Source organism: Balaenoptera physalus (assembly GCF_965194825.1).
Source record: "Balaenoptera physalus genome assembly, chromosome: 14".
Taxonomy (NCBI): domain Eukaryota; kingdom Metazoa; phylum Chordata; class Mammalia; order Artiodactyla; family Balaenopteridae; genus Balaenoptera; species Balaenoptera physalus.
The window spans coordinates 31,678,734-31,691,187 of NC_138893.1; the positions used below are offsets into that span (position 1 = coordinate 31,678,734).

General features: G+C 51.4%; 1 protein-coding gene across 1 annotated transcript in view; it reads right to left on the reverse strand.

Moving 5' to 3' along the window:
* Window positions 1–1,105: 1,105 nt before the first annotated feature.
* Window positions 1,106–12,454, reverse strand: part of DMBT1 (deleted in malignant brain tumors 1) — a 109,275-nt gene continuing 97,926 nt past the window's right edge. The window contains exons 46-52 of the mRNA XM_082424981.1: window positions 12,051–12,080; window positions 11,651–11,801; window positions 9,748–9,956; window positions 8,703–8,887; window positions 3,999–4,387; window positions 3,143–3,414; window positions 1,106–1,660 (exon numbers count right to left, since the gene is read on the reverse strand). Coding sequence (XP_082281107.1) covers window positions 1,494–1,660; window positions 3,143–3,414; window positions 3,999–4,387; window positions 8,703–8,887; window positions 9,748–9,956; window positions 11,651–11,801; window positions 12,051–12,080 — 1,403 coding nt within the window. The 3' untranslated portion in view covers window positions 1,106–1,493. The remainder of the gene's footprint in view (window positions 1,661–3,142; window positions 3,415–3,998; window positions 4,388–8,702; window positions 8,888–9,747; window positions 9,957–11,650; window positions 11,802–12,050; window positions 12,081–12,454) is intronic.

The window sequence follows — 12,454 nt, forward strand, 5'->3', positions numbered from 1 at the left end:
CCAGTCCTGAGTAAAACCTGAGGTCTTCTCACCCATCTGTTCTTGGCCCCTAGAGACCAAAAAAATATGACCAGACACTAACCTGAGCTAAGGGCAGTCTCCCAAATCCTGTGTCCGGGGGATCAAGGCAGGTAGCAGCCAGCTTGGCTGCTGCACTTTGGCCTGGTCTCCTGCCCGCTTCTCCATCCTGTCTGCTACATTTCGTGGTTGTCATGGGAACCTAGACCCCGGCTCCCCGCTAGCCCTGCCGCCCAAAGTTTAGGTTGACCAACCCTCCCGGTTAGTCGGGGAACAGAGGGGGTTCTCAGGACAAGCGGCAGCAGTGCCAAACCAAGGAGGTCCTAGGAAGATAAGGGTGAGTGGTCCCCTCCCAAACAAGGGTGATATAAATGAGGCTCCAGTGGCCAAAGGACAGGGGACAGAGGTTTGAGTGGTCAGATGGCCAACCGCATGCAGCGGTGTCAAGCAGGTCCCCTGTCAACCTAGTGGGAGATGCTTTCACACAGATGTTAAAGGCTCCAACTTCCTGTACTTCCTGACCCTCCACCAAGTCTACTCCACACTTCACACTTCACAGGAGGCCATGTGGGAGGGAGCGGACACGTCAAGGGTCACCGCAGGTCTCTGTCGAGAGTTTTCTGTCCTGTTTCCCCCATGATCTCCTGACATTTCACCCTCTCAGCCCACACCCCAAGCTCGACACTACCCCAGGCCCCTCGGGCCAACCTCAGCCCTCCTACAACTACCTGCTCCGTCAAGGACACGTACAAGAAGGGAATGTGCCCAACTTTGCCTCCCATGCCCTGCGTACAGAGGCTGTAATGGGTCCAGGGAGGGGGGGCAGGTTGATGTGGGCGTGGCTGCCCGCCCGTCACAGCCGCCTTGCCCGTGAAGACCCCGAGGGGCTGTGCGTGGGGGATGCGCTGAAGCTGTCTCACCCCCACCTGTCCACTGCTCACTCCACACTCTCCTCCGCCCCAGGGCCACGACAGGGCAGGGCCCCGTGGCCTTTCTCAATCCTTGTGGGAGCCCACGGTACCTGTCTACCTCACATGAGGGGATCAGTGCTTAGATGTGGCACTGGAAACAGGGACCAAACCGACACTTGCTTTGAAAAAAGTTCTTTATTTGGCTTGTCCTATAATAAGAAAAGGCTAAGCTATACACTACAGGCCAAAGAAGCTGGTTCATAAAAAGTCAGAAGAGAAATTCTATCTACAACAAGCGCTGCCGCTCCCAGTGTGCGGCTCACCGCTTCACGTGGGATTTTAGGTTCCAGCACCTGCTTGCCTGACGTTTTGTCCCGGCACCAAGTCTGTGTTTCTGGGAAAACCTGCTCCCATCTTTCTCACCCCCACCTCCACCCACCACTGTGCGTCTGGGCCAGAGTTGGGTGCTCTGGCTGCCAAGCTCTGGACACTGGTTTCTCCCCTCCTCGTACGGGCTCCGGAGCGTGGGGCCCTGCGTCCGAGCATCGCGTGTGTTCCCCTGCTTCACATCCTAGAGCTCAGAGGCAGGCCACGGGCACCACGGGTGCCCCTCCCCAGTGCGAAGGCGGCTACGGCCAAGAGCACGACCAGGAAGACCCCAGCAAGGAGGGTGGCACTGTGGGAGCTCCCCTGGGCGCTGGCCTCCTCTTCCAGGTCAACCTCTGGCCGGTCTGTGAAGGAGAGGGGAGAGAAGTAAGGATGGGGGTCCCAGGGCAGGGTGATGGCAATCAGAACTGTTTGGTGGGCGGGGAAAAGAAGGGAGAAAAGAGTGCCTTTCAGGAAACTGAGGTCAGACCCCAAAGAGCAGCTGAGTGTCAGCCCTGGCAGACTTCACGGTGTCTTGTCAGCCAACAGGAGCAAAGAAGGTTTGTGAACAGGAAGTCAGAGCTGGGCTTTGGCATAAGATATCTGGCTGAAGGCTCCCGATGGATGGGAGGAGAGTGAGTTGGGGCATTTGAGCCCATTTGGGAAATGGGTACAAAGGTCCTAGCAAGAGGGACACCGGCCTTAAGCTACCGCAGTGTCGGTGGGAAGAGAAGGAAAAGGAGAGACATGAACAGCGTCCCCATCGGCCGCCTTTGCCTCTCCCCCTGCCCTGCCTTCCTTCTCTCTTGTAGCTCCAGCCCCCATGGTGGGTACCATGCAGGTGACTTATGACTGCACTGTGTCCCCTCCTGCTGGAATGGAAGCTCCTCAGGGCAAGGATTTTGATGTATTTAGTTCTCTGTCTCCTGGCACATAATAGGTCTTCCAAAGATGCCTGGAATGTTGAATATGGGAGGGAAGAGCCTGGAAGCAGCCAGACTTCCAGGGGAGGGCCTGAATCTGGGCCCTGAGGGGAGCGAGCTGTCAAAGATCCTCTGTGGGGTGAAGCCCTGTGACTGCTGGAGGATTTGTGACTAGTGCTGCCCCACATCTGCCCCTGTCACCAATGCCACCACACTTGTTGACCTGGCCCGGCCTGGACCAGAAATCATGGGAATCCCTCGGCAAACATTTCCTCACCCACACGCACACCAGAACAGCACAGTGGGAAACCTGCTCCCCGTTCTAGATGGGGAAAATGAAATGGCTTTTCCAGGATCAACCCCTGGGAGCCGTGAGAATAAACCAGTCCTGCCTGGATCTACACGGCCCTGCCCAGACCCTGATCGCACTACTCCAGGGCTACAGTTTGTCATCATCATTATAAGTAATAACGTGATGATTAATGTTAACATTGGTGACAATAACGATAGTAACAAAATCACCGTTCTTTGCAGCCAGTGACTTATACCAGGCAGGGGGCCAGAGCAGTGGAACTAACAGTGTTTTGTGTAACCCTCTCAACAGTCCTAAGAGGTAAGTATTAACGTTTTTGTTTTACAGATGAGGAGTGTGAGGTTGGGTATTCAGAACCCAGAGGGTAAAAGTGTCAGGTGTTCTGTGTCCCACATTAGAACTGTCTTGACCAAACCCTACACGTGCATCCCCCACGGACCAGAAGCTCTCGGAAGAAGGTGAGAACCAGGTCTAGCTCCACTTCATATCGCGCACGGTAGCACAGGAGCCCTATTCGAGGGGAAACGGGACACCCACGGAAGCATCCCAAGTCCCCGTGGTTCACGGGCCTGGGCCCCGGCAGATGGCGGGGTGGGAAGATGACCACCTACCCAGGCTCCTCTTCTCAGCGTGCGGGACCTGCAGCAGGATGGGTCCCAGGGCGACATCCACCTTCTCCTGGTAGGAGCCCACGCCCCTCTTGGCCCTCACGATGCAGCCTCTGCTGCAGCGGGACAAGGCATCGTACGCCCTGCACACGACCATCTTGCACTGCAGGTACACGGAAGGGAAGCGGCTCAGGAAGTGGAAGGAACTGAACTTGAAGCGGAGGACGTTGGGTGAGGGCTGCTGGTAGGATTGGTAGGTTTCATCCTTCACACACCTGCAGGAGGAGAGGAGTCACCGTCAGCTCTCAGCAAGGCGCTGCCTTCCTCATGCCACCCACCCCATGGGCTGGGCGTCCTCCTCAGAGGGTGGCGGTCAGGGGACCGCCTGCTGCCTTCACAACATTCCTTGTGGACCACCTGCTGGGCATGCTCTTTGTGCGGCACCCCATCTCCTCCTTGTTTAATCCTTCCAACAGGCTGTGATATGGGCTCCACTACGCTCATTTGATGGCTGCAGAAACTGGTTCAGAGAGGTGCTATTGCCTGTCCAGAGTGATGCAGCTGGGACGGGGCAGAGCTGGCATCTCAACCTCCATCTGCTTCAAAAACAACGTTTTCCCACTACAGGCATGTCTTTTTAATATTAAGGCATGCCTGGAGTTCAGTCACTTAGTCTAATTTTACTTTATAGCTAACCTGCTTGATGGCCACTCTCAGTTCTCCAGATGCCCAGAGAGGACAGCCTGGCTGGTTAAGCTTGAGCTACTGGGAGCCCAATCTGCCTCCCTTGCGCTCTGGGCTGGTTGTGTGTGAGTTATCAGGTAAAGGCTGAAGTCCACCCCATGAAGACACTCCTTACCCACTCCGGATGAGATCATAAGTCAAAGATGTAAAGTCATTGGGATCTGGTGACGCCACACATGTGTCCACAAATAAGGCCAGGGAGGCGTTAGAATGGAGGATTTCAGCCTGAAGGTACAAATCCTGGTTCAGGTCCACATAGTATGGGCTGCTGGTCACGGGATACAAGAATGAAGGGGATGTATAAAAGGAAATGTTCACGTCAAAATTGCTGTATTGTATGTTCTTGATCTCGAGGGTGTCATTAGCAATGTACATCGTGTTAACCCAGGTGTTCTGGAGCATTTTGCAGCTGATGTGAATGAGGAGGTCCTTCCTCCTCTTGATGATGCCACTCGAAACAGCTGCTTTGAGGAAGTTGGAGTAGGTGATGGTATCATTATCCACCTGGGAGAGACAGGCAGGCGAGCAGAGTCAGGCAAACGTCATCTACTAAGGGAATCTCGTTGCTGGTTTGGGTGAGAATGAGACTGAAGTGACACTGCAAGATTTCAAAACCCTCCCAGAACCACACAGAGATGGCACATGCCTATCACCATGGCTACCATTACCTGGGATGGATACACTTCACCAGCAAGACTCCCTCCTTTCACACATCCCCTTTCCTCTGCCACGTGATGGGGACCACAGTGTGTTGGTGCCTCCCAGGAACTGCTGCTTATGGAAAGATGGGGGCGTCTAGATGACCCCCTACCCCTGCTGTATGACTAAGCAGAGTTTGGTCTCCATGGCTCAGGGCCCTTCTGGCTTGTTCTATTTCATTCTCGCTCTTGCTGGGAGAAATCAGGGGAGGCAGTCGTGGGAGGGGCTAGTGGGATTCGTTTTCACTGTGCTGTTTGGATGGGTCAGTAGTTATTGCAGTTTGGTGTCTGAAGCTGCCGGAGCCTGAAGCAACAGAGATCCAGAGTTATGGCTGCGGCAGGTCTCTGACCTCTGGGGCAGGAAATTCCCCAGAGGCTCATATGGACAACAAGGTGGTGGTATGTGTGTGTGTGTGGGGGGGGGTTGGAATGGGGGCCATGGCAATGCTGGAGCACTTCCTGTCATGCTTTGCTTCTCCACTCCCCAAACCACAGGACCATTTCCTGCTGTGCCTTTCATGAAGCAGCAAATTCATAAGAATGTTGGTCTCTATGCTGTTTGATGTGCCTAACGTCTCATAAGAGTGACCTTTCCAGAGACAAGAGTCTCACACCTGGTGGTCTGTAAGCATTTCAAGGAAAGGGTGATGTCTAAGCATCTCTCTCTTCCCAGGGCTTGGTGTAGTGTTAACTATAGCATCAGTAGCATCAATAAAGATCCATGGAATGGAGGAAAGGTCCAGGGGACAGAAGTCCAGCAAAAGTACTTGTGATGAAAGAAGGGTGGTGCCAGGAGCAACCAGCCCAAATGGCCAAGAGGACACAGGTGAGCAAGCGCCCCTGGAAGCCCCATGGTCATGATCATCTGGCCGCAGGTGAGGTGAGCACAAGAGCAGCATCTCCAGTTGGAGACTGGGCGTGGCGCACTCTTTCCCTCCCACATGCTGTGATGGTCATAAGCAAACTTGTCCTTGCCTGCTACGAGTTCCCACCAGCCGTGGGTGCCTCTGCAAGGACAGGCACAAAAATAACACCACAGTGGCCTCAATAGAAGCCCTAAAATGTAAGACAACCTTACTCTTAAAAAAAAAAAAAAAAGAATAGCAAGTTTGTCATTGAGTGACATTTAGTCATATGCACTGTCAGGAGCAAAAGTTCATTCCTGGCCATTTGGGAGATTAGACAAGTTCCCTTCTGAAGCCAGCGCTCGTACAACCTAAATATAATTATTCTTTAGAGCAGCGTGTGTTGGAGAGGCTTTCACTTCATGTCTGAAGTTGCAAAATTCAGCTCTGAGTTTGTCCCTTCCAGAAAGACATGTGAAAAGAGGAAAGTTTAACAACTATCTAAAGTGGTCTTGCCACCCTGGGACCCTTGCCTACTCTCTGACCATGGGTTTCCCTTTTCTCCCGTCAGAGGGAGGCTCTGGCCTGCAGGGGACGCCAGAGCCTGCACTTTGGACTCATGTCTGGCAAAGGGCCTAGGATGGGCTCTACGCCTCCATTCCTTCATGGGAAGTACACTGTGTTTTCTGCCTTTATATTTTCTTAAAAAAAGGGGGGGGGCTTTATATTGGAGTGCCAGTGGTTATCGCAATAAACCATGTAAATGTTGCCACCTTGTTACTCCTTCAAAGACAAGCTGAGGTGCCTTCAATTGAACTCTGTACATTCACATGAAAGTGTTCTTGAATCCACATTTGCCTGTGGTTTCCATGGTCAAGCTAGATTCTGAATGCACGCCAAACAATGAAAGTGGGGTGCAGGTTTATTTCTTGATCATCAGAAGCTGTTCTGATTTTAAATTAAAATTCATTATTAGACGTCTGCTCAGTGTGCAAGGCACTTGGGATGGAGTGGGAGTCTGGCAGACGTGTCAACGGCTATCCCACAGAGACTCGGCCTCTTCCGCCTGGCATCCCACTCCTGTGGTGGGGAGACCTCGCCTATTCAGACACACGAGCCAACGTTTGTCAGACACCCACTAAACGGGGCACCTGGAGGAGATGCAGAAAGTCCCAGCTACGGATCACACCGTCCTGCCTTTGAATCCCGGCTCCACAGTTCGTGATCATGTGGCCTTGGGCAAGTGGCTTAACCTCTGCAAGCTTCTGTTTCCTCACAATTAAATGGGAATAGAAGTTGTCTCGAGAATTTTGAAAGTCTTGTGGAACTCTTAGTTCAGTGCCTGGCACGCATACTAGCCCTTAATAATCTGATTATAAAGGCTTCGGCTCCACGCCAGGGGCACTGGCAGTTGCAAAGGTGAATGAAACATCGGCCTGCCCTGGAGGCACGGTTTGCTAGGGGAAACAGGTATTTAAATAAGCAGAGGAATCAGAATGTAGCCTGTGCTGCCCGCCACCAGCCAGAGTAGAGGACCAGGGCTGGCCCGTGGCTTTGGCAGCTCCTATTGGAGATGAAGGGACACAGATAGGATGGCTCAGATGTCAGAGGCTCCAGGCTGCATATTTGGAACTGGGAGGGGTGGTCACCTTTGGTAGACTGATTCCCACTGACTGAACTCAGGACAAACCAGAATCCAACACGACTGGTTGACAGGGCGAAATGTAAACTCCAGGTCCACTAGAACGTTTGCAGGGCGTGACTCATCTGTACCCTTCTCTGCATATAAGCCTCCCCGACCCAGTCAGCTCCTATCAGAAGGAGATCTGGTGTCTGTAGGGACTGTCCAATGGGAGCTGGGGGGCCACAGTGGCAACTGCAGACCCTCGGGCCCGGGCACCCACCTGTGGCTGACAGGCCCATCTGGTTAGCTAAACGAGTGTCCCCTCCCTCTCTCACGGTTCCTTGTGACCTTGCCAGATAATGAACAGCACCCTCATAGCACCTAGCTTGGCACGCGGCAAATGTACGGTACGTCTTTGGTGACGGGCAAAGCCTCTGATCGCGTGTGTCACACACATTGTACGTATTTGAGCATTTTGTGCTGTATATTTACTGCGGTCCTAAACCTAATAAAAGTATTTGTGCTGTGTCTGTTCCCTGACAGACAAAATCTTGAAGTGATTACTTAGGTGTCAGCCAAAAATTCAGAACTTAGAGTGCAGAATTTAAAATGAATTTACATAAAGTTAAATGCAACGACTCTAAGTTTACCATTCGGTGGGGTTTGACAGTAAAAGACTCAACACTCTCATTAATTCAAACAGCTCCATCCTGCCCCTTTGCAGGCAGTCCCCTCCCGCCAGGTCGGCTCACTATCGTACACAAATTTCATAGAAATGACATCACAGGGTGGGTAATCTTGCATGCCTGGCTTCTTTCACTCAGTGCCACATTTTTGAGATTCTCAGAGTCTGGCGTTGGCCCTACCGCTTCCTGGCTAAGTAGCTTTAAGCAACCTGCTTGACGCCTCAAAGCCCAGTCTCCCTGTTTTTCAAGTAGGATGACAATGAGGGGAGACTTGCATCATCTTGGTGGGGATTTGGGGGAGTTTGACACAGACTAATCTCAGTGTCTGCCACTTGTAGGGTGACAGGATTAAGGAGTTTCCTGGGACATGAGACTTCTCCATGCTAAAATCTGCAAAGTCCCAGGTCAACCGAGACAACTGGTCACCCCAGGTGGAGACAGCTCAACAAATGATAGCTGCAGAGGCCAATTTACTGTGAAGCTAATGAAACTTAAGCTTCAGGGCCCCCCTGCTCAGGCTCTTCCGGGGCTCAGCAATGCACTGGCACAGCCATGTGTTTTTGTAAGATTTCTAAAACTAAGATATGCTTGCATTCTTTCCATGAATGAGGCACCTGCCTCTCTCGCTCACCCCAACACCAACCTGTAGAAGCTCCAGGCCCTTCAGAACCTGGAGCTGCCCCTGGGAGCTGCTATCGCTCTTGCCGAAGTGATAGCAGCCTGCCAGGCACCCTCTCTGGTGGATAATGTGGGAAAACCTCCTCCCCACTGACTTTCCTTCCTTCTATTTGGACATGGCTGCAGCTACGTCATGGCACCAAGGGACGGATTTATATCTTCAGCCCGATTATGTTCTGGATATACCATACTCATGTTTTCTGGGTCCCTGGAATTCACAAAGCACAGCACAGGGCACTGTAAGAAAGCTGGCTCAGCAGGAGGGAGAGGGAGAAGCTCCAGGCTTACCTGCTGGATGGTGCCACAGCCGGAGTAGGGAACTGTGAAGGTCACCTGGCTCGAAGAAATCTGGGGCTGACACTGGTAGTTCCTGTTCCAGCCGGGAATGACAAGGTCTCTGGCAGAGTAGCCCAGGGACAGGAGGTAGCCCACGCTCACGCTGGCTTGCATGTGATTCTGCAGGCAAAGCAGCTCTGGGGGCCGAGGGTAGACAGTGCGGTCAGTGTCAGCGCCCCCCCCAAGCCCACAGAAAGGTGCAGAGATTGAGATGGCTGGCAGATGGTCTGCCTGCAGACACGGCTCACCACCACACCAGGTGCCCTGGGGCTCAAGTCAGTTTTACTCTCGTGAGACCCCTCGAGGGCACAGGGGCTAGGATTCCTCTGATGGAGAAGCGAAGGCAGGGTGGGAAACAAGCAACATGTTTTGCCAAGTTGCCGCTTATCCATATAGTAAAGTAACGCTCGGGTTGAATTGCGAGGATGTCGGAAAATCAACATCCTTAGCTATGGACCTAAACATAGGTCCTTTAGCTAAGGGGCAGGTCGGTGCTTAAAATCCTGACCTCAAAGGGAGCCAGTACCTCACCTCGCCCGGCCCCTGGCCAATCTGTACATCAGTCCACTTAACAGCTCAAACCGTGGCCATCAGCCTCTGCTGGACGTGGCTGAGTGACCAGCTCAGATCATCTTCAGGCAGCAGCCGAATGTGCTAGGTCTCAGGACAAGGTCACAGTGTCCCACACGCTGGGAAGGCCACAAGGCCTCAAGCCAGGTGATCCCCTCTGCCCTTGGCACTGACATCTCACTATCTGTTGAAGGCATCACCTTGCCCTTCTACTTCATCTCTGCTGACCACGGAAAGGCCAACGCACCACCCATCGGCCATGTCTGGGAGCCAAAGTCCCAAGACCCACTGCTCTTGGCCCCTTTCTGCACCAGATAGAGCCTTGGTGACCTGAAAAGGCGGCCATCATTTCTCATTTCACAGCCATGGGAAGGCTGAGCAGCAGAAGTCACTCTGAGGGGCCCCACCCAGACGGACGGGGACTTACTTGTGCTCCCATTGAAAAATTTGGAGTAGTATTCAGCCTGGAACCCTCTCTTCGTGACGCTGCCATCGCTGATGAAGCGAATGGACATGAAGTTGGACGACGAGGTGAAGGAGCCCCTTGTCCCATCACAAACCCGGGCGAGCAGAGGGGAACTGTGGTAAGGGCCGTCAAACACTTCAATATAATCGTAGTTACAGCCGCCTTCAAGCCTGCAGAGACACAACACACAGTTCTGGCTTCACTTTTAACCAGGATTTGATGCAGGGGGTCAGATCTCCGTGAGAGGCATCACACCTCTAAGCCAGAAACTCTGACAAAATTAATTGAAAGTAATAGATTTCCTTTTTTTATTGAAGTATAGTTGATGTACAATATTATACAAGTTACGGGTGTACAATGTAGTGATTCACAATGTTTAAAGGTTATACTCCATTTCTAGTTATTATAAAATATTGGCTATGTTCCCTGCGTTGTATTGATACAATGTATCCTTGTAGCTTATTTTATACATAACAGTTTCTACCTCTTAATCCCCTCCCCCTGTACTGTCCCTCCTCCAATCCCTCTCCCTACTGGTAACCACCAGTTTGTGAGACTTTCTTAAATCGGGCGGAGATTCATCTTCCCATGACCTCCATACATGGTTCTAGCCCTGCCTTTTGGGGTCACACATATGAGATCTACAGCCCCTCTCCTGACAGCCTTTTGCATCACGTGAGAAAGGATCACATCCTACCTTAGACTTTTTCTTTGATCAAAAAAACCCCAGTTTCCCATAGAATTTTTTAAAATCCATGAATTCATAGGGAGAGAAACAAATAATTGAACAAAAAAATACTGGGCAAGTCAAATAGCCTCTCTGCAGCTCAGGTTTCTTATTTACGAAGGTGAAATCTCCCTACCCATGTATACTGAAGAAAGCCGTTGTGAGGCTCAAACAATGTTAATATATGGAAAAGTGCTTCATAAAATGTCACAAATGGTGGTCATTGTTATTAAGATGCTGACTCAGAACCAGTCACGTTCAACCTTTCTCCAAAGGATTTCATACAGTCCCCACAATCCAGTACGAATTGTAACGATGAAGAGATTAAAATAATATTGTACCTTTCACAAAACCCCACACAAATTTCCAAGGCAGAGACTCCCAAGGCCACTGCAACCAGGAATCAAGAGAGAAAACTACTTTGTTCAGTGGTGGCTGTTAGAGGAGAAATTATGGTACCCCCTTCCCAGGACTCTAGAAACTACTGGTGACTCGCTGTGGTCACCCCCCTCCTTGAACCAATCATGTATCACTGTCGTGCTGATGAAGTCTCCTCCACTTAAAACAAGGATTCCCACTCTTCATTGGATGAGGAACAGATAACCTAACCTCTGCTGCAGGGATTTCTCCTCCTCTGCCTGAAACTCACCCAAAAAAAGGAGGGAGTAGAGCGAAAAGGGTTCAGAGAAACTGGTGTGGTTGTTAATAGGATTCTTCTTATTATTACTCCTAACAATTATTATTGTTATTATTATTATTACTATTATAATAATTATTGTAATAATAATAATTATTAGTACTCCTAACTATAATCCCTCCCACTGGATAACATTGTCCAAGTATTTTCATATATTTCTCTCTTGTGACCCTCCCAGTAACCAGCAAGGGTAGGACAGCAGTTATTTTATTCTCCTCTCTTGAGGCTAAGGTGAATTAAATGATTTCCCGTGGTCACACAGGAAATTAGTGACATAGGTGCAACCTGAAACCAGGGCTCTGGTCCTGGTGCTACCTCTGTGCTCAGTCGAAAATGGAACCCATAAGAAAAAATGTCAACGGGGCCAACACCTCTCCTGAAGTGCTAGGTGCCATTTATCCCCTTCTACAGTGTCTGCAAGGTCCCTCACACACACTTACTGGACATCTCTGAAGACCACAGTCACACGGTAGTTGTTTTGAACTTCAATGTCCCACACACACTTGGCGTTGTTCGGATAGTTCCCAGGGTAGAATGGGCTGAAGAAGCTCCCTGAAGATTGGGACAGGAAGCCTCCGCAGGTATAATTTGCTGTTGGGATAAAATGGAAACACTGATGACCTACAGTGCACACTGCACAGTCACCTGGGGGAGAGTTTTTAAACAAATCCCAAGACAGAAACCCACCAGGAGGTGCCTAGACCCAAACTACGCACTGATGGTCAGTGGGGTGCCCCTCCACAGAGGCTGGACTCAGGGTAACCATCTCCTCGTCCCTCCCCAGTGTCACTGTCACCGAGGAGAAGGGAAAGGGGACCTGTCAGGGAGCTCAGAACTTACTGGCTGGGCGGGTGAGGTTGTAAACAGGATCTGTTGACAAAGAGAAAACATAATGATCAGTTTCCCGGTACCCTTGACACAACTGTTGAGTCCTTGCTGGCTCTGTGCCTGGAAATGTGCCAACCCTGGGTTCACAGTGAATGCTGGATACAGGCCTTGCCCTCAGGGACCACACAGCCTGGAGGAGAGGATGGAAAAGAGCCAATCCCAGCGTCATGGGCTGGGACTGTGGTGGAGCAAAGCGCAGGAGGCGGTGGGAGCCTGGAGCTTTGGCTCCTGACCCAGACTGAGCAGGGAAAGGGTGGGTGGATAATCAGGGAGGCGAGGCAAAAAGGGAGAAAGGGTGTTCCAGGCAGAGAGAACAGTGTGTGCGAAGGAAACTAGGTGTACCTGGCACATTTGGG